At 38.5% G+C, this 21,879-nt stretch overlaps 4 protein-coding genes across 6 annotated transcripts in view; 2 read left to right on the top strand and 2 right to left on the bottom strand.

Annotated features, from left to right (window-relative positions):
• The window catches only part of Naa15-16 (N-alpha-acetyltransferase 15/16), a 61,171-nt gene extending 53,292 nt beyond the window's left edge, over positions 1-7,879 (top strand). For both annotated transcript variants that reach the window (XM_078186552.1, XM_078186544.1), the window contains exons 9-11: positions 4,369-4,562; positions 4,818-4,926; positions 5,354-7,879. In XM_078186552.1, coding sequence (XP_078042678.1) covers positions 4,369-4,562; positions 4,818-4,926; positions 5,354-5,862 — 812 coding nt within the window. In that variant the 3' untranslated portion in view covers positions 5,863-7,879. The remainder of the gene's footprint in view (positions 1-4,368; positions 4,563-4,817; positions 4,927-5,353) is intronic.
• A 1,049-nt stretch (positions 7,880-8,928) lies between these two features.
• On the bottom strand, positions 8,929-11,518 carry LOC144473042 (deoxycytidylate deaminase). Of its 2 annotated transcripts, XR_013494492.1 has the most exons (6): positions 11,296-11,518; positions 10,979-11,214; positions 10,640-10,853; positions 10,221-10,342; positions 9,485-9,666; positions 8,929-9,405 (listed from the first exon to the last, which is right to left on the bottom strand). XR_013494492.1 is itself a non-coding variant. In XM_078186588.1 (5 exons), exons 1-4 carry the CDS (start codon positions 11,334-11,336, stop codon positions 10,222-10,224), a joined length of 612 nt encoding a protein of 203 aa, XP_078042714.1. In that variant the 5' UTR covers positions 11,337-11,516; the 3' UTR covers positions 9,486-10,021; position 10,221. The 2 variants fall into 2 exon arrangements, 1 of the variants encoding a protein (XP_078042714.1); XM_078186588.1 differs by lacking the exon at positions 8,929-9,405 and having other exon boundaries at positions 9,486-10,021; positions 11,296-11,516.
• Positions 11,519-11,804: 286 nt separating this feature from the next.
• On the top strand, positions 11,805-13,523 carry LOC144473034 (MIT domain-containing protein 1-like). The gene is made up of 4 exons (XM_078186576.1): positions 11,805-12,067; positions 12,267-12,505; positions 13,099-13,298; positions 13,367-13,523. Exons 1-4 carry the CDS (start codon positions 11,947-11,949, stop codon positions 13,521-13,523), a joined length of 717 nt encoding a protein of 238 aa, XP_078042702.1. The 5' UTR covers positions 11,805-11,946.
• Insc (INSC spindle orientation adaptor protein) lies at positions 13,304-21,195 on the bottom strand. Its single transcript, XM_078186565.1, has 5 exons — positions 20,380-21,195; positions 19,666-20,016; positions 15,207-15,626; positions 14,923-15,130; positions 13,304-14,838 (listed from the first exon to the last, which is right to left on the bottom strand). Exons 1-5 carry the CDS (start codon positions 20,625-20,627, stop codon positions 13,867-13,869), a joined length of 2,199 nt encoding a protein of 732 aa, XP_078042691.1. The 5' UTR covers positions 20,628-21,195; the 3' UTR covers positions 13,304-13,866.
• Positions 21,196-21,879: the final 684 nt, after the last annotated feature.

Here is a 21,879-nt window from a genome sequence, read left to right as displayed (position 1 = left end):
TCTTAATGCTACCTAAACGAGAGGACGAACGAAAAGTGAGCTGGCTGCGGCTTTTTGGCGACTTAACATTGACACGAAAGACGCGAAGCATTCGCAAAAATTCTCTTCGAAGCATTTTCAAAGTAAACATCCCGTTAAATTGCACTGAAAACTTTATACAACACCATCAAAAACTATATTGTTTTCTTTGGAAAAAAAAAGAGTTCAGAGGATCGTTCAACGTAACAATCATACCTGTGTAATTAGTAAAGATAAAGCACTCTTTTCCTTGAAAATTCCTCCTTTTCCTTTAGCACGTTTGCTACCTACTTGCGGCGATCATGATTTTGTAGCAACGTAGTAAAAATCGAATTAACTCTGCACCCATATTTAGTTTAAATTATAAATAGAATACGGATCTCCGTGCGAAATAAAAATTATATTCGTGAGTTGTAGCAAACATAACATAAATAGGATTTTCTTTCTTCCTTTAATAATTCCAATAGAACAATGCGTGTAACACGTGTACTTAAATTCGATAAATGTTTTCGTTTTCTAAAATTTCACCATTTTGTTTCAATTGCATGCAATCCGCAATCTACTTATAAACTTTGCACGATGTCCTACTACGTACGACTTTTCCGAAACAATAATTCTTTGGGTATCTCAAAATAGGATACTTGAAATTTTATCAGAAAGTTAGAGGCAACGGGCCCAAGCCAATTCCGCACATTTCACAATTCTCGTTGAATCGAATTTCGGTGAATTTTAATGGTGAAGCGTCGAATGCGTTATAAACGTTGTCTAAAGTATTTAGAATCTGTGCATCTTTAATCTGTTATCGGATTAAACCCTTGATAAGCAACACCTCGAATTAAATCGCCGAAGAAGACGAGGTCGAAGAGGAACGGTTTACGGATAAAGTAATCAACGCACGAAATCCTGCGGATTCGTCTGAATTTCATCGAGCAGCATAATCGGCCGTGCACATTTCCATCAAACAAGCAGTGCACGCTTTCGATCGTTGCCGGAATCGCGTGAAATTACCGGGGCTGCGGGTTCAGAATAGAAATCATCGATCGGAGTGCATCGGAATGCAGCGATGCGCTCGCAGTAAACTCGTAGGGAAGACGAGGGAGGGAGGGAGGAAGGAAGGATCGTCCTACCGAATGGACGTTTCGCAACCTTCGCAAGGAAACTTCGGAATCGATTTTCCTGCGGTGGGAACGCGGTGGGTCACCCGCGAGTGCGTAAGGATCAATCGGAAGGGGTGCCCCGATTAGCATAAACGTTTGCGTGCCGGCGTTGCCGCCTGTTGCTCCACATTCCGTAGCGCGCCCGTAACACAAGCAAGGTCCCCTTTGTCAAGGATGAAAAATTCCTGGCCGACCGTCACATACCGGTCCCTAATTGGCGACAATGTTCTCCCGGTCTAGGAGAGAAATCGCTGGGACCAATTAAAGACCAGGGAAAATCCCTAATGAGTGCTGAATCGATCGGATCGACGCCGGTTTTTCCCATCCTACGGTGAACTCCCAGAGTAATCTCGGTGGTAGCACGCCCAACGTCGACTTTTCCTATGGGAGAATAATGGCAGTGAGTGATCCGTGGACGTGCTACACGAGCTTGTCCGCTTGGTCAGAGTTTACCGTGCCCATTGTGTGGGAAATGGGATACTTCTCGATTGGTTTGCCTCCATCGCGTAAACTCTGATGATTTCCTGGTGGGTGGAATGGTTTTGTTAATCGTGTCGTTTCGAAAGTCGAGGATTATATAGTAGATTAAAGTAAAGGAACAAGATCCTTTGTATTTCCGATCATATCTGTATAATATCTAATATCGCATCTATTCAAAATAATAGTAAATTTTGTATTAATGTATATGGGTAAAAAAAGAACAAATAAAATAAAGCGTATTGATAGAAGCATGCATAGACAATGTAAGAAATAGTGTGTATTAAATATAATAAATATATAGTAGACACAATAAATATGTATAGTACGGGAAATTGAATGGATGAAGATTATCGGACATAAAAATCATACCGTTGTTAAAATAAGGATACAAAAAGAGAGATATGTTTCTATCATATTGACATAGTTTATTTGTTTTCCCAATCAGGCTTCCTAACAAATGAACAAGACAGAAGATTTTCATCTTCTGTGAAATAGAAAGACTTCTTAACCATGTCCAATAAGAAAATCGAGTCTGGATGGGATAACAGGCCTGAGCTCCTATAATTCCTATCCTTGTCGACTCTCTCTCTCTCTCTCTGGAAAACTTGAGCCCGCATTACTGATTTGCAGATTATTTATATGCCCATTGGGAGGTCCACCGGTAAATAGCTTATTCTCGATAATCGAATCGACGATAGATTAACGAGTCAAGCGAAACACGTAAATACTGCTTGCGAACTGATGATAAATCTATACTACGAATTCTGTAAACAGCATCGTAAATTTGACACGCGTCTAAGAAGACGTGCTCTGATCTGTAATTATGCGCAATTTTAGTTTCAATAAGAGTCTACCAAAGTATGATTACCTCGGCTCGCAAAGCGATTCGGTGAAAACGTGTCGTGGGGTTTCATGAATGCGAGTAATCGCGTCCGGCGAAAAAAGAAATCGTCCGAGGAATGGAATCCCCTATGGTGATTTCGACGCCATTCACGAATTCACGGAGCATGGAGTCCAGACTCTACCGCGTTCTAATAGCGCATCGACCGATTCTTACGTAATTGGAAAGCGTGCCGGGATTTTCATGTGTGTTATAAAACTGCATTAATAGAGCGGTAATTAAAACGTTGATGCTCACTGAACAAGCTAAGTACTCGGAAATTAGCGCAATAAGCTCGGCCAGCTGCTCTTCGACAGTCTATTTTTTAAAAAAGTATATCAAAAGCTAACTTATCTTCCCGCTCGATCCACGAAGCACGCTACAACTAACTTGTATCATGTTGCTATATCGAAGTAACGGGAATGCATTCGCTCGGATTTTTGCGATTTTAGTGCACATTCCATGTAAATGTATCTTTAGAATCTCAAGAAACGAGAATTATGAGATTCGCCAGTTGATAAATTTTCAAATTTCTAGATAAATTTGTAAAAATTGGTTTCATTAACCTCTCTAGTTTCATTCTTGTAGTCAGGTAGGTGCACAAAATGCGTGTCGGAATTTTCGTCTCTGTTCAAACATTTTGTCCTAAATCGAAATAATAACCAAAAATCGAATAAAACTGGCTACTCCCTATGAATAATTTTGATTGAAATCCTTCAAATATCTTCGCAGTCATTATCGTCGTCACAAGTGCGTAAAATCTCTATCGATTCTTACGCGAGACATTGGGGCGGTGAAGGTGTTTCGATTCGACGGAGAAAAGGCGGCCAAGATGGAGCCATTGTCATAAACGTGTTATTGCGGAGAGATCGAATTTTTTCGCGTCAGACTACCGATTGCGATCGAGCCGAGGCAAGTTCGACTTTTTGCTCCAGTCACTGTCTCACGAGTAAAGGCGGTGTGCTGCACGTGACCAAGGTGCACGCGTGACACGTGCACGCATGCCAGACCCCAGCAAACTGTTGTCAGTGGGTCTGGCCGCGGCCAGAGGCGAGGAAAAGTTAGAAAAGGTTTTGCGAAACACCGGCGGAATTGCTTTTAGCACCGGCCTCAGCGCTCTGTGTTCTCGGGGTGGTGTATTGTTTGACCTTGGTCGGCACAGACCGCCCGGTAAAAGTCTCTGTATGTCGAAAGAGTCACGGGGACAGTCGCGCGGCGTTCTCATATTTACCGTTGCCGCAATTAGAATGATATTACACTGCTGGAATTTCAGGACAACGGAAAATTTCAGTTATTACCTGCGCGATTTGCGTAATTCGATGAATTTGAGACGCCCTGCAGGAAACGTCGGAGAACGCTATCGGTGGACACTAATTTTGTGAATTTTGATTTGCCCCGATTGCAGAATACGCACAAATATTTGTTAAGTGAAATACCTATTCGAATACCTTCTCTTAATCCCTTACGTTATTATAACGAGCCAGACTCGCGATGAAGATTTCATACATACTTGCCTAACACTAAATCTACCAGAAATAAAATTGATAAAATTATAAAGAATTTTTTATACGAAATGGTTGAATAAGTTTCTTAATTCAACTCACTGTTATATATTTCTTCTAAATCGAATGAAATTTTATATTCTCTCGTTATCGACATCTGGGAACATCCGGAACTGGAGGCGTACATGGAATAAAAATTGTCTCACTCTTCTCTTTGTGTGCTTTCGTCAGCTAGGGATGGTATCTTTCTTCGTCTTTCTATTATTTTTTCTTTGCTGAGAGCCTGATTTTGAACTTAGGGTAAACGAGTATTGTTGTTCTTATGTTGCAGAAAATTTGACACCGTCGGAATTGAAGAAATTGAGAAACAAACAGAGGAAACAACGCAGAAAGGCTGAACTGGAGCGGCAACAGGCTGCCCAGGCTCAAGAGAAGAGGGAGCAGCACAATAAATCGCGACAGCAAACTGATTCTGATCTCGAGCAACCCACATTGGACGAACTTATACCAGAAAAATTGGAAAGGGTGTGTATCACTATAACAGTTACTTCGTTAACAGAAGGTAGATGAAATTGTGACAAATTTTTTGTTCTTGTTCAAACGTGAAAGCGATTGGCCTAGACATTAGTCTTTCTTCTTACACTCGCATAACGAGATCGTTAAACTTCGTCGTATACTTGCCTGTACAATCGAGACATTCTGTAAATGTAAAAAGATTGCAATTTATGGATCATGTGCTGAACAATTGAAGCAAGACCTGAAAGTGATCGTTGCTTATAGGTTGAGGATCCTCTGGAGCAGGCGATCAAGTTCCTGCAACCTCTTCAAGATTTGGCTGCGGATAGAATAGAGACGCATCTAATGGCATTCGAAATCTACATTCGCAAAGGTATGCAAGCATTCAAAAATGCTTACTTCAAGCATCTTACTATAATCAATAATTACTTGTTATTTGGCTGTCGTGCTGTTCGTCGAATGACTTTCAAAACACACTCTTGAATAACCTTCAAGTTGTAGTATTCGACTTATACGCTTCCACCTATAACAGGACAATGGCACCAGGAGCCAAGCAAGTTCCATCTAAGATGCATTTATTCTACCACCTAGATATTGAAGAGAACTGTTTTAAATAATCCACTCTGTATACCGTAGTCTTATAGCTACAGCCTCATTGCTGTACGACTTAAACGGATGACCATTAGTCTTTCGACACCCTGTCCAGTTGACGTCTTAATAACAGCGTACGCACAATGCCCAGAAAAGAACCGAGGCTGAACGGTGGCTAATTGAAACGCGTTGCGTTGTTGTTTTTCCAGGTCGCACGTTGCTGATGCTGAAGTCGATAAAACGCGCTCACGGTCTGGACCCGAACAATCCGGAACTGCACACGTGTCTGGTGCGTTTCATCCTGCACACCAGCCGTACACCGTTACAGGGTGCAGTCGGAGAGGTTGTGCACCACCAGACCTCAGGCATCTACGGCAACTCTACGGCAGGCCAGTTGAATGCGGAGTTCCTGAAGAGGAATCCGACGTCACTTCCGCACCTGCTTCAAGGCTCAAAGATGATGTATGTCCTGGACCCGTTGGCCCAAATGAAAGCTCTAATTCAGGTGACGAATATCGACAACCTAGAGGGCGTGACAATACCGACCTGTACGAAAGTACTCGAATCGTTACGTGCTGGTGACTTCGGCGACTGCGAGAACACGATAGCCGATTACATGACCAAATGCCATGAGCGTTTCCCGTATGCAACCGCCTTTTGGCCGGAGACCAAGGCGACCGCCAACCATCAGGAGAAAGAGAACTCAATCAAGAACTGATCCAGGTACGCGCGCGTCAGCGTCGCTGAATTAGTCCGTAGTATAAGGCGACGGAAGAGGGAGGAGAGAGAGAAAGAGAAAGATGACAGAGTACAGCCGGAAGATAACGATGATGAAGAGGAGAACGAAAATGAGGAGGTGGAGGATGGTGTCTGTGCAAAGCATCTCTGACCGCTACCTTTGGGTAATACGGAAATCACAAGAAAGACGATGGGAAGACACGCTGACGAAGGGAATGGAATAGCTGAAGAACTGAAGCGAAAAAGAAAAGAGAGAGAGAGAAGACATAGTGAATGAAGGGGAAAAGTATCGCAAACAAATTGGCGGATATTCATTTACGAGATAGAGTCACATGTATTATACACGGAACTGTTCCTGGAGGGTTTCATGTTGTGTGAAAACAGTGCTGGGACAGTGCTGGATAAACAATCTTTAATAAATTATACAACACGACGAGCCGCGCTTACACGCGCGACTCCAAGGCCGTGATCCCAAATTTTAGGTGGACGAACAACCGCGGGCAACCAGAGGGGGATGGCTAGTAGCTAAATAATAATTAACGATCGGGACAGATTAACGAACGCCGCGATCCAACGGTGAAGAGATAACGGGAGCTGGATCGAGGACATTCTGTGTGACGTTCAGTGAAGAGGAATTATCTTCTTTTTCGGATATCACGGTCGGCTGCTGAGGGGATCGGAAAAAAACGCGCGTTCGGGGGCTAGTACCGGGGGTGCAGTGTATAAAATATAAATGACGTGCGAAAACTAACACATTGGTACAAAATATAAGACTTGTATACATTCATACGCGCGTGCGCTCTAGGAGATATTTCTACTCGATGTTAAGGTGTACTATTTTCAGCGATGTCTACAGAATACACTCTACTGTGTAGAGTCTGGAAACGAGACGATCATCGAGCATCCAATTATTGTATTGTACCACACGCATGTTCGTCGCTACATTCGAATAGACTTTGTTCCAAGTCGCATACTAACTTCTAGTTCACTTCAGTCGCAAGACTATACTGTTTGAAGCTTTTCGGGGAAGTAAGGACAGATTGACACACACTGTTGTCGCTTATTTCCTGCAATGACTGAATTACAGATGTCTTGCATTCATGAGCCAAATGAATTTTGAAAGAATTATAAATTGTAATTTATAAAGATTGTTAAAGAAAGAAAGAAAGACATTTTTTGAAAGCAGTCGTATCAACAATATCTTATAAATCGAAACATTGTCTTATCAGTAAATGAACGTTTCAATCACTTTGTAAGATTGTGATTTTATATATATATAAAATCGTAATTATATATATAATGATTATAGTTATAATTTGGAACACTCAAATTTGTTCTTAAAATTTTGACTTTTTAAGTTGCACCTCTGGATTGCAGAAAATGAGCGATGTATGAAACAGACACACAGCCACACACATACAAGTACATAACAGGTATACTTTATTCCTGTGTTTCAAACCAGGGTAATAATCTACGTTCTGATTGGAGCCCTGATTTATTCCATCGAAAACAGTCAATAAACGGGAGTAGTGTCCATTTCGCAAAAGTCTGTGAAAGTTACTATAAGAACAATAAGCTGCGTATTGTGTACGCAATTTACCAAAGTATATCATAAATCGAGAAACAATAAGTATCGAATAGCAGAACGATGGAAATATAAAAGAGAAACAGAGAACAACGGGAAGAAGAAGAATTGCCGTGCATCTGTACGCGAACGGATTACAGAGATTTTAAATAAAATAATAACGTTGGAAGTCTACCGGCACACCAGCCGAGAACCGATCTTATGATTACCTCATTTAGTTTTGTTTCATTCTTTTTCGTCTCTCTTTCCTTTTCAAAATATTACCGACGCAAAATATATTTATTAGCTGCGTGAATTTCCTCTCGAGCGAACAGAAGAAAATTCAGCAAAATGCAGATACTACAAATTAGTGATAATATTTGTACATACTTTCAGCTACTACCTTTAACAATACATATAAATATATATACAATCACATTATATGTACACATCTCCTGCCTTACTTAAGTCATAGAAATGTATCATTTTCTGCGATCGATTGATCTTGAACTCCGATTAATATTAATTGATATTGGTTAGCGAACGAAAACAAAACCACACAAAATATGAGAGAAAGAATCGCTCGAAGCGGACTCGCGACGGTAATCATAAACAGATAATTGCATCGAGTGACATCCATGGTAATGTATACTCACCGATATTTGAATCACCCACGCGAATCTGCGCGCTTTCCAGGCGGGAAATTTAAACGATGGAATAATCTACAATAATTACAACCAGAGCAAAACTGACTGGTGGGCCGAATATCTTCTGTAAATTCATGGAATGTTTCTCAGGGCTACCCTAGTAAGTTATCGTAAACGATACCGTAGATGACCAGCATTGTCCAATACTTCTTTCTAAATCCGTTAAACAATAGATAGCTCTTGTAAATTTTTATGTATACATCATTCCCCACTGTCATACTCAACTGTAGGAGAAATTCATCTTCTCGGAAGAAATACTTTCTCCATTAAAATAAAATTTCTAGAAAACTGAGAATCTAGAAAATGTAAAAGAATTAAAAATCGGTTTATTCGAAAGCAAAAGTTAAGATTCGTTGAACAGTGTAATTAGTTATTTCGATGTTGATTTACAATATACAATCGGCCTGTGGGTAATGTGCTAATTCATCTTTGCCAAAGGTATCAAACGATTTGATACCTTTGATCGTATAAACGCCGTCGTTTCGCCATGCATCTACTGAAGTGTTAACGAATTTTTAACGTTGCTTTTCTTTTGATACGTTTTCTACAAGTACGCTTGGACACTTAGCAAAGCTATTGCCTTTCGAAGCAGACTGCAAATTGAACAGGTACATTAGACGCTCCAATCTTTACCGGGGGTTGTTATTTGCAATTTAAAGAATTTCTATCGCGCTAATAACGATAATGCGAAAAAATCTTTGGGAAAATAAACAATACCAACCAAAAGGATGGTATATTTTATACCGATCTTAGTCGGATTCAGTTCATATTAGCCTTCAAGACCTTAGTTTTTGATCCAAGGATCAAGACAAATAAGATTACCTTGGTCCGCATCCTCTTCCATCTCCTCATGTAAATGAATTCATCATATAGATTCCGTATAATAGTTCTGTAATGTATACGATTAACGACTAAGATGATACGTTACTCTAAAGAGACTTAAAATGGGAGAAGCTGATGTTTTTACAAACCACAAGTTCGATAATTTCTTATTTTTAGTCATTTTATTAGAACATCACTGCCATTTGCGGTAAGCAATTATCATTTAGTTTAGACGATTCACTCGAAAATGTCAACCCATTCGAAACTAAACGAGACTTATGGTCGTATGCTATTGTGTAAGTGTTAATATCTGTATATTTAAGATTGCACACGCACCTTCATTGCATTATATATTTTACTATATGATGAATTCAATATATAAATATAAATAATTACTTTCTTTATGTAATTGTCCTCATTATAGTTGTGACTACGAACATAAATGAAGTAATATTTTACAGACAGAAACTGGAATATGTATAGTATGTACATAAACGTATTATTATTACCATATATATCAAAAAATATGTTCAATTTCTCTTTGTTGTTACATTAATAACGAGTCAACATGAAAAATATATCACGTATCACCCGACGCCCTTCCTTCCGTCGTTTCATGGAGAAGAATTAAATGATGAATACTTGTTACGTACTTCCATCATGCCATACTTTATTGTATCAGTGTTTACACCTGTACAGGAAATGATTTGCAACTCAGTTGCAGACAATATTACCTTAAAAGTATCATATAGTATCTTTGTATTATCGCTAAAAATTCTCTCGCCTTCTGTACATTGTTTTATTTATTTTCTATAAACCTCATGTGGTTAATGTTAAAGGTGAAAAAAAATTGGACAAAATGAAGTATTTTTTATTTCCGTGAACACCTGAACCCAATAGAACGTTTCACATAAATTGGTAACTCATTCTTCAAACGCGTCAGCGTCCAGCAGTGCCGTAAAAACAGTTTTGTTGATATTAAAAGTAGAAATTCTTTGAGACATAAAACCATTGCCACATTAATAATTCTAATCTATATTTTAAATCTGCAAAGTATCAAGAACAAATCAAATAAACTGTGAGTATTGCATACCGACACTTCAAGGCCAATGTTTATATTACTATATGAAAAAATAACATTCACATGTTTCAAAAATGATTTTAAATTTTTTATACGCGTTAGTTATGGAATACGGATGCAGAAATTATTTTTTTGCATTTCTATATTATCCATGTTGTACTTACTTTACTTATTGTCCTTCTCCGAAGTGAGGGATAACTGAGAAGTTTTACTACTTAATACTGACATTTGCGAATCGATATTTTTAAAATCAACCACTATCCTATCGTTTTTTGGAGTGTATTGTCTGAAACGAAATATCATAAATTTCAAAAACTTTGAAGAATATGATTTTATTAAATTTAACTCTGCAATAGTACACTTGATAAATAATATATAACGACTATTATATTAAGCGTTCTCTTTTCATAATTCTTTTATTCGAAAAATATTTGCTTCCTTTAGATTTGTGTGCCATTGCAGGATTAATCAATACGAATATAAAAAATACAATATTACAAATACATTCAATGGCCATACAAATAAAGTCCATGTTATTCCTTTAAACATAAATAAATAAAAATAACTGACATGATAAATATACCTATATAGAACACCTGTTGCATCGAACAATCTTTTAGAAGCTATTGTGCCATTAGCTTTAGCATGTTTATCTGACATGTACACAATACTTTTGATTCCTGACTGTATAATTATTTTAGCACATTCGTTGCAAGGGAACAAAGTAGTATAAATGGTACAATCTTTAACACTGCTGGAGTTTTTGTTCAAAATAGCATTAAGTTCTGCATGACATACTATAAATAATACATTATAAACATAAACATATATTAACAAATAGAATAAACAAATTTTATAACTGAAATTCAATCACATTTCAAATTAAGAAAAATATACCTCTTCCCCTTATGATTTAACTTACCATAAGGATATTTAGTTTCTAAATAGTTTTCGGAGTTTTTAGACCAGGGAAAATCATCGTCGCTGCATCCGGTTGGCATTCCATTGTATCCAACACCAACAATTTTTTTTTCGTTATTAACTACACATGCACCAACCTGAGTAGAAGGATCTTTACTTCGTTTCGCAGCTAGAAACGCTACCGCCATGAAATACTCCTCCCATTCGATGTAGTTCGTTCGCTTACTGCAGACATTGCTTGAAAAAAAAAATTAAAAATATTCACTTCTTTTGAATGAAAATTGCGTTTACTAAATGTTGATGCTATAATCGACGTACTGGTTACTCATAGTCTTTGTGATAGTACTATTTTCTGTCATGTTTTTTTCGTATCTACGATGACAAACTTTTCATATCAATGGACACTAGTTGAATGGAAATTATTTGTGTTGAGAATAGTAGCTCCTCTTGTTGCGAAGTCAGAAAACGCTCTTTAGGAATAATGCAGCACCAATTAGTACGTGGCAAAATGCTGAAACAGGTATTACTGAAACTAGCCAAGTAGTGGAGTCCCTGGTGGCGTAATTTGGAACCAATAGTATAAATGGCTGAATATGGTGAAGATTGTTTTTGACTAGAAATAAAAAATGTACTCAACAATGTTTCAATTCTTTGTATACAGCTCTACTCTCATCCGAAAGACCAATTTAAAAATAGAAATATTAGGTAAGAGATTTTGTTAATTTTTCTTTGTGGTATTTCTGACTGTGTCGATAAGTCGATTGTTTTAGCACAGAAAGCTTATCTTAATAAGTTTAGAGTCTATACATCTTCAGTCTGTGGTTGAAGCTGAAGTAAGTTCAAGTACTCAAAGAAGCACTCGTTAGGTTTCTGGTTGTATTGACATATAAAGTTAAGTATCCTATGTGGAATATTAGTCTTACGTTATAGAAACATACTGATGTTATATAATTTTGTAAAATATATAAAATGGAGAGTGCCGCTGCGTCCGTTCTAAAGCGGGCAGTAGAAATGGATAGGAATGAACAGTACACAATGGCTTTAGTACTTTACCAAGAAGGTGTTCAAATTCTGCTTGATACTATGAAAGGTATATATTTTGCTTATATGTTTTATTTGCTTATATTTCAATATCTTTGATAAAGGAGTCTAAAAATTAATCTTGTATATGTATCATTTCCCTATTACTGCTTCTCTGACATCAAATCTATTTCTACTTTATTCTTTTATATTGCTTCTTTGTCTCAAGTATATGGATTAATTGAAGAATTAGTAATAAAACAATGCAGAGACAAAGGATGGAGTTAGCAAGAAACATTTTGGTATGAAGGCATCAGAATACTTAGATAGAGCAGAAAAATTGAAGACCTTGATTGACAACAAGAAAGCAGCTGGAACCTACCGAGAATTGACTAAAATTGAAAGTGGCAGTATAGGTCATGGTTATGATTCTGTATTTGGCAGATTCTTAGATGCAACTGTACAATACATTCTTATTGAAGATCCATATATAAGAGCATTTCATCAGGTACCGTTTTATAAAAGTTTCATTTCATTTAATTAACTCTAAGAGTCATACTAAGATTAGATTAGATATTGACATTAGAAAACATTATTAAGTTTGAAGGAACAAATATGACCGTTATATGTATAAGATAAATTTGTCTCAAGATCATCATTTTCTAAAATTTTAAAGTTGTTGACAATTCCTTAAATTAAACTATTTAATATTATAACATAAACAAGATTCATTGAGTGCTTGAATTAGTTAGGATGTCTAGTACATTTATTTTTATTAGCCAAGGTCGCACATGGATTATCATACCATTGTTTATAAAAGTTATCCTGGTTTTAAACATTAGGTGACGCTAATAAAAGTATACACTTAAGTTTAAACAAACATTGATGACCTTGAAATCTTGAAAACTATGACATTGAAACAAATATTTGTAAACTATTTACCTTTTCGAAATATTTGCCTTTTCGAATTTAATCGCATTCTCCTCTGATAATTTAGTTGTAATGTCAGTACTCAATCTGACATTTAAGGCAGCCTACTCCATAGTCAAAAGGTTGATACATTTAATAATTTTACTAATAACAAATACAAATTATTTTCAGTGCCAAAATCTGGTGAGATTTTGTGAATTGGCTGCAAGAAAATGTCATGCACTATCCAAAATACGTTTGGTTACTACTCTTGATGCAGATGACAAAAAGAACCAAATAGCAAGATTAGAAGAATTGAAGACAAGTTTATCCTCTTGTCTCATCGTCTTCGAAATTGAATACTCTAATACTTTGCATGATAGACAGATAACGTAAGTATCTTTGTATATTTCTTTATTAACATTAGTTACATTCTATTGTCATTTTAATTTTCTTTCAGACTTAGCAACGGTTGGATAATTAAAATAGGACGAGGTTTAGATTACTTTAGAGCTCCAGAAGGAAAGTTCGTATTAGGAGCTTGCGACCTCGAACTAAGACCATGTTTAGAAACAACAATTGACATATTTCATAAAAGTGATGTAACAATGCTGTGACATAGAAAATTACAGACGAATTATATACAAGAAGAATTATTGCATTGTGATCATTTTACAGCATTTGTTGATAAACAAGTTTATGAAAATTTTATTACATGCTGACTTTTATTTACAATTTTATTCCACGAAATATTGTACCTGCAGAGTATAATGAACAACACTTTTTCTAATACAGTATTTTAAGTACTATACGATGTATTTACATGTACATACAATAAAATTAATTTTTTAATAAATATACCTACCACTGTTACACACCTATACATTTAAACACTAAAGTGTTCCTTTTCTACAAGACATTATAAAATTTACATTCTAAAAAGTCTTATATTAAAAAGTTCTAACTGATTTCACTGTAATCGCTAGCTTTTGCAATACCAATCTGTTTTTCGGCTCTTTTGCACGCTCTTCTCAAAGACTTTGTATACCTCAGCAGACCAGCTTCAATCTGCTCTTCATCTTCTATCAAGAGATCATTAGCTTTGTAAGAAGGAAGACAATCAGTGCCGCCGACAGCGACAACCTGCCTGGCAATCTCTGGATCCACGCACAGTCTGGTCAAGGCTGCAGCTGCGGTGATTTCTAAACGTCCATAGGCGTCTTCGAGACCTGGTGGTCTCATTCTGAGAAAAGAGACCAGTGCAATGGATGCCCTGGCTTCTGCTAAGTGGGCTCTTGCTTCAGGGATGCGCGCTAACTCGCTGATAAGAGCCGCAACTTGCTCCATCAACCAGACATTACTGCCAGTTGATTTTTTTACGCTCTTCAGTAACTTCTTCACAGAATCGTGCTTTAATATTACAGTAGCACAAGTTTTAGACTTGGATAGATGATTGAACGCGGCTGCTCCGAGCAACAACGTTTGACTACAACTAGTGCTCTCGACTAAACGATTCAAAGAAGTTATTAGACTCCTTGCAAAAGGTTCCAGATCAGGCAGACCCAAAGCATTCACCCATGGAGCTGTTATCTGTACCACCAGAGCTGTGGCTTCCATTTTCTCTTTTTCTGAAGAAGCCGTCGCAGCTAACAAGTCTGTCAATATTTCTGGACCACCGTCCTTGACAAATTGACTAATTGCAACAGCGGAGCTACAGACACTCGCCAACGCGCGTAAAGAGGCTGCCACAAAGTCGCTAGATGTCTTTGCAGCTGTGATTAAGGATGTTAGAAGGGCTCTGATGCCCGAACATCTGGCGATACTGTTCCCTGCTCTTGGTCCTGCTAATCCCAACGCTGTCAATGCTGCCAGAGCACCTCTAGCTACCGTTGTGTCATCTTTTGGCGCCTCTTCTAGTCCTCTGACTATTTTCTAGAAAAATATATTGATTTTAGAATGAAAGCATAATTAAAATAATCAAATAATAGTATTTTTAAGAGGAGTACTGTTGCATACCTCGATGTAAAAGTCCAGTCGCGTGTCCAAAGCACTATCTACATAGTTTTTGAGACCCTCGAGTTGTGCTAGAATCTCCTTCAAACTATTTTGACGAATTCTGCGAGATTGAGGTGCTCCTAATTCTGACAAAATAGAGAATGCATCGTTTTCAATAGCTCGCAGAAGTTCTTTCTCGGATCGACCAGCTTCCAGATGAGCCACTTTGCTAAAAAAAAAGATGTTATCTATATTCGAAGTTTTTTTTCGTGAATTGTTTACTGATATCTAATAAATGTACATACTCGAATATGTGCTGATAGTGACGATCGAACTGGTCGGCCCTGACGAGCAATTTATTCGCAGCTGCAGTGGCCAAGGACGCGAGCATCTTCAAGTCCTTCAACTCATCTTTCTCTGACAGAAACTGATGAGCCTTTCTTCGGGGCAATGGTTTACTCTGAAGAGTGTTTATGCACTCATTCTCAATATCCATCACAAGATCCTCAAGCCACTTTCTCACAGAGGACGATTGTCTGTAGCTTCTGGATTGTAGAAAATACTTCGAGGATGTCTCAGTGTCACAACTGGTCCCTACCACCGATGTCCTTGGCTCCACTGCATCTTCGGGTGGCTCAGTTGTATATAGAAAATCGCCTAAGCACTCGTCTTCCACGGATACAGACGGGGCGATTCCTGACGCGTCTACTTGGTCCTCTTCCACTCTAAAAACGAAATGCTTCTTCGTTAATTATGGCACAAGAAAGAAATATCATAATCACAGTTGACTCTGTGAATTTAAAGTATCGCCTGAGCTATCACTGTTGAAGCAATGCACGGTATTATAAATAAAAGTCCGCTCCATTTTAACATCGGCAAATACCATTGCGTAAGATCAACATACTTGGGAAAGCAAACAATTTCTTCAACGCTGGAAGTATGCGATTATTTCATGACGTATCAGTATTTGCTCCACTTGCTCGGGAAATTCAATTACGACATCGAAGACCGACGACTAAACTCAAGATACAAATAGTTCACTTCTACCCTATTTACGTATTCTAAATTTACTGAAAATGAATCGATGTGTTTGGTAAAATTCAGTAACACAAAGCTACTCATTTTTTGTTCGAGGACTGTCAGAAAACAAATTACGTTACAAACTAGACATTAAGTGTCAACTTTACTTGAACATTTTTCTGCCTAATGTATCGATTAAGGTTTTGAGAAACCGGTTTGCGTGTGAAATTCGACAACCGGTTTTTAAATTTGAAAAACTTGACGAAAACGTTGAAGATTGCAAAAGTTCTCCACTAATAATAGTAGCTGCTTTAAATTCTCATCGATTTTAAATTTTATAATTTTCTGATAATATGTTCACATTTTAAATACATGATCTTCTGTATGTTATAATTCAACTTAACAGTACTAGAAACATTGGGCACATAAAGATTAATCTGAGAACGTAGTCAAAGACAACCGACTTAACTTATCCGAAACTAATAGATCAATACAATCGGAACGATCCATGACTGACAAGAAGTGACGAGCATAGCGATAATCCCTACTCGAATGTTTCTTAATAGCTATGAGAGTGCGGGTTGGGTCATTAAAGGTATCTACGCTACCTGAGTCGTGCCATATCTAGACAGAGGTCTCGACTACTGTCGCCAGGGCATAGTTAAGGCCCAACCACTGTCCAATTCGAATCTGCATAACCAGGTGTTCCCTTTCGCGAACAATGGTGGAAACCGCGGCGAAACTTGCGATACACAGCAAACATACGATGACTAATGATCGGTCACCTCCGGAACCAGAGTCTCGTACTTCACGGACACTGGTGACTAACCGAATCCCATTTCTTTCGCCTAAGCCAGCACCGGTACGCGATCACCTGCGCAACGATTCACGGTAGCGGCTGAATTCTTGCCGGGTTCGCTGTCGTCTGGGATCTTAGGCCCCGAGGTTGACTCAAACCTCCATCGTTCTTTCATTTACGTATTCCCCGTGTGGCACGTTGCATTGAATCACGTACGGCCGCACGTCTCGATCTACACGGTGCCACAATTTAACCGGCAATGGCCCAAGTCAAAACCGAAAACTCAAAGTTGGTAACTTAAAATTTTAATACAGAAACCTGGATTCCCATTTCTAATGAACTTCTCAATTTGTCGTCGGTAATGATATTCGAAATCAACACCAGTTTCAGGAGCCTCTTTCTCAAGACGTGGCATTTGTCGAATGAATAATGAGGAAAAATCGTAAATGATGTCTACAGTTCATAAATACCTAAAATCCGAAGGCTAGTAATGACATGCCTCGAATCATCTAGCTCCGTTTCAGATGCAAATGCAACATAGCTTATAACTGTTCTTAGGAAAGTATTTTAAATACAATTTCAAAAAACTGTCAAGTTGTCATTCATTTTCTCTGAAGTTCCTGTTTCTAATAGAGTGCAATGTAATCCAGTAAATTCCAACAAAAGAATGAACAAGATGAGAACGAAAGAATGTTTGTTTTACAAAAATGAGTACGAAGAAAAGATTTATCTTTGTGAATTGTCCTGAATGGCTATGATCATGCGGTCGACGCATCGCGGTGTGAGGAACGTAAACGCGTGCCATGTGGCCTTGCCGATCGTGAGAGCTTCTGTTCCGCGGAAATTGAATCATCTTAGTTCAAATCGAACACGCTATAAAAGAGAAAAATTGTTTTCCAATCACGGTAAGAATACGCATCGCATTCATGCTGGTAATAAGCCTCGGTGATGCTTTTTTGTGCCGTCTGATTGGCTTTCATTTCTCCTAGGCTCGATCTTTGCCCTTCCCAACGAATTTATGCAGGAGAAGGAGATTATTTGTTTCTTTGCACTACGTTTTTTTATTTTCGTATCTTCCAAGAACAAAAACTATTAAGGAGCTTTCTAATGACTGTTTTTAAAAATTGCTTAGTAATTAGCTTGAAGGCAACGGTATGAGCATAACTAATCAGATTATGCGCGTCAGATTAGTTGAAAGAATTTCTTGAATTAAATAAAAGAAATTGTTATCAATGCAGAAATTTGATTAAGCCCATAACTATTGGTTATGTTCGAGTTCGTCTGCCATTGAATAAATGGCTATGCCTCTTGTTCCGAGAATTAGATTCGCATTTGAATGAAATCTTGGCTCGGACACAACCGATCTCTGACGTACTCGATAGAAAACGCATCGCATGTCGATTTGTCGGGGACGGGTATGTAAATCATTTGTCTCCGCAGTAATCGGCAACGTCATTCTAGAATCTAGAATAACCGACTGCTCTGCTTTTGAGGAGCACAATAATTTGTATCATAGATCCTTGGATCGATCGACGTACGTATTAATCAATGTTAATTGACGAGATGCCCCGGAGTTTTCCCGCACGTTCCAATCCCGTTCCAAAGTTATCGTCTATATAACGAGTGCTGAATCTACGATTCCCGAACACGTCACACATAACAATTACTTTATTCACTTCCTTGAATATTAACCGAACGATCTATGTGTGCAAGCTGACTCTGTTCAGTTGCTCCGAAAAAAGTATACGGAAACAAACCATACCGCACTGCAAATTTATTGTTCCAGTGGACAAGAATTACATGCGTGCTTTTCGTCTACTTGATGTGCAAACATACTAAATTTATTGGTTGCTGTCGAATAATCTACTGCACCTAATGTGTGAATATGTATGCTAATTCTCCTTTGCTCAGATAACAATACTTTGTTCATTTTTAAACGTTAACGTTTGTTGTAACTACAGTATCAATTTTTATATGATTCGAAAATTTTCTAAGTCGACATTAATGTAACAATATTCTCAAATTCATTAATATCTTTCCAATTTCATTTCTTATACTTATCCAATTTTTCCAGTCTAGTTATAGTAAATTTGTTTGAATGGAAGTTCATTGTAAGAGTTAAAGACGACGAATTTTAATTCTACACTTCTGGTTTAATTAACTAAATTATTTTGATTTTGTAGTTCAAAGATGAACAGCCTAAATGCAGTTCGATAAAGTAGATTTAACTGTAATTTGCATTACGATGCGTGTGATCGAAGCGTTTAGTATTCCGCACGATCGGTTGAACTAATTCCGATGCACCTGGTGATTGACGACCCGTGTACGTACTCGCATCGCTCAGCCATCTTGCAGGGGTGAGAGTTTACGAAACGCCGGAAGAAACAACGTCGGAAGTGCCTTACGTGATGCATTCCTATCGCTTTGCTCAGCGTGGACACACTATCGTGACGATTCATATTCTTAAAACACGCGTTCGTCGCACCTTATCACTCGGCTACAAGGCGCGGCTTAGTTTCAGAGATAATGGCCCTTCACAGTGAGCACCTTGATCTTGTACTATTGGCACCAACGCGTGAAACAACGCGCAGACCGATTAAAAACGAATTAGACTTCTCTAAAAGTTCATTCAATATCTACAATGATTTTCGTAAGATTCGAACGATCGCAATGCATTTTCATGAAAATTATAAAAAACAATCACAGAGGATTCATAAGTTCTTAAAGCATCATGCTACGTGTTTAAATTATCTTTCTTTAATATATAAAGTCTTGGTTATTCGAGGCAACAAAGTTATTAAGACTCCAGTAACGAATTGTACAAAATTAATTAGCAGCATGATCAACTGATCGGCGTGTCTCAGATCAGTCCTCAGAAAAATGTCTGATCCCCAACATTTGCCTTATCTATTATCTTCAGATTAAGTCTTTTATACTAAAATTACCTGTGCGTTCTTGACACGCTTCTTCCAGGACGTGCATCGAGCTGCGTTGTTTTCCTAGGCAAAATTCTGGAATCTTTGGGCGTTGACGTGCATACGGGATTCGGAATAGATCTGTCCAACCAAACTGAACTGATCCTCGAATGCGTACCCTGTCGTCGGTCCTTGAGCCTGCGTCTTCTTCGACGTCTTGGAGTTTCATTCTCGCAAAGTTCGGAACAATGCGATCTCTCGGAATCTGAGAATCCTGAATCTAGGCTCCTGAGATCGTGACTCATAGGGCTACAAGATCTGTTCGCGAGGACTACGTTGTCCTCATCCTCTTTTGTCTCGCTCTCTATGTCCATCGTTGCCCTGCGAAAAAATATGTGGAAATTAGGAATCTCTGTAGAGTCTTATAGTGGAACAAATATTTTCCGTAAAATCGCCAAGAAACATCCTAAGACAGAGTTTCTATCAAAGCCTCTATAACATAAGGTCTCTTAACGCATTGACTACCATCCCGTTCGAGCTTCTTTAAAATAAGTTAAACTGATAAAACTTGCATAAACATGTGCAGTCTAATGATTAAATTCAAACGCAGCATAAAGGCAAATTTATCAGCATTAAAATCTCCAGAAAGATTCTAGTTGAGAAATGGACTTCTAAAGCGAATGCGTTTAAGAAGAATCACTCTGCACTTCATGCACTCGTTATTGAAAGTTCAATTGCACTTACGTCTGCGTCATTACGTCTCCGTCGCAAACCGATGCCAGGGAATACAAATCCTGCCTGTTTTCTGCGGGACAGACATGGATCGCTGTAATGTTTTCAACGGTATCGCTTTCATTAACGCTTGTAGAGGACTCTTCCGGTTCCAGTTCCTCAGATATCTTCGTCCTGGCGAAAGGATCCAACCGTCTTTGATCCTGCGCCTCCATGTGGCCCCAGAACACTTTACTCTGGTGTCTTTTAAACGCACTCATATTTCTCACGTCGATTTATAATCGAGCGAAACTTATTTCTAACTTCTGGTTCCTTCACTCAATGTCTTTCAAGAGCTTCTTCCGTTTCACCGTTGGTGGTACAAGTAAGGATGAACCCTGTAGTATAGTTCAACACGCACTGGGGTGGTTTCACGATTCAGCGGAGCGGGACGACCCTCCCACAGGTCGCGTGCTCGGAGGACCTTATGGTGTCCATCGTAACCCCCGTGAAGATGGCCTATCGCGTCAACGCAGGATGCTTTAAACGACTAGCACACGAGTTCCTTGTCTTCGAAGAAACGTTGGTAAAAACTCACAGTAGAAACGGTAAAGTAACAGTAATAATAGGAACGTAACAAAATTTGTTTGACGAAATGTTGGATTGATACACCAGAGTTTATAATTCTTTTTTTAATTGACGGTTTAATAAGCGGTGGATCCTCAATCGATAAAGTCGGCGACGCGATCGATCCATACGTAATGGGGCTTCGCCAACAACTGACTCGTATTGAGGATCGAGTCGCTTGAGTTGCTTCCGACTTCCACCCGTAAAGTCGCGCTACCTCCCCGCCCCTCAGACTCGCAAGCCAACTCGCATGAAAACAGAGCTCCTCCCCTTCTCCTTTGTATAGCGTCGATGGGGTGCTGCTCACCTCTCTAACCAGTACGCGTACCCCCGTGTAATCCCGGCATGTGTGGCTCATGTGTAACCGCCAAAGCGTAACTAGCCGCGTTCTCGCGATAGGGATGCATTATAGCATTGGTGCGAACAGGATGTCTGACTGATCGGTTCTGTTCATTATGGCCATTGACCCTGGTTTCTTCCTTTTAATTTGGCTTTTGCGTCGAGACTTTAGTACAGTCGTTAGTGAACCGATGATTGTTCCTGTCTAAGTAGCCATAATTCCTTTTTGCGTTTTCATAACCAGTCAGTTATTCTTATCGATTTTGATAGACGAAAGTTTAGTTTTACATCTTAAATTTTAAAGATATTTTCCCTGGAATATTTGCTTTAGAGTTACCTTCATTTCGTGCTTAAAAGTTTTTGAAATTTACTGTAGTTAATAGTGAACAATTCGGGACAGCTCGTTTTAAAATGTAGGAACTAAAAACTTAAAGGCTGCTTATCTTAAACTGACCTATATAATGTTTGATTAAACTTCTTCTTGTTAGTCATACTTCTCTCGTACGCTTTGAAATAACCGATAATTGTGAGTCACCTACTATTTAGCAGCAATCGTTCCCACAAAAC

This window comes from Augochlora pura, chromosome 2, assembly GCF_028453695.1.
Source record: "Augochlora pura isolate Apur16 chromosome 2, APUR_v2.2.1, whole genome shotgun sequence".
NCBI classification, from domain to species: domain Eukaryota; kingdom Metazoa; phylum Arthropoda; class Insecta; order Hymenoptera; family Halictidae; genus Augochlora; species Augochlora pura.
This window is presented reverse-complemented; position numbering and strand designations above follow the sequence as displayed.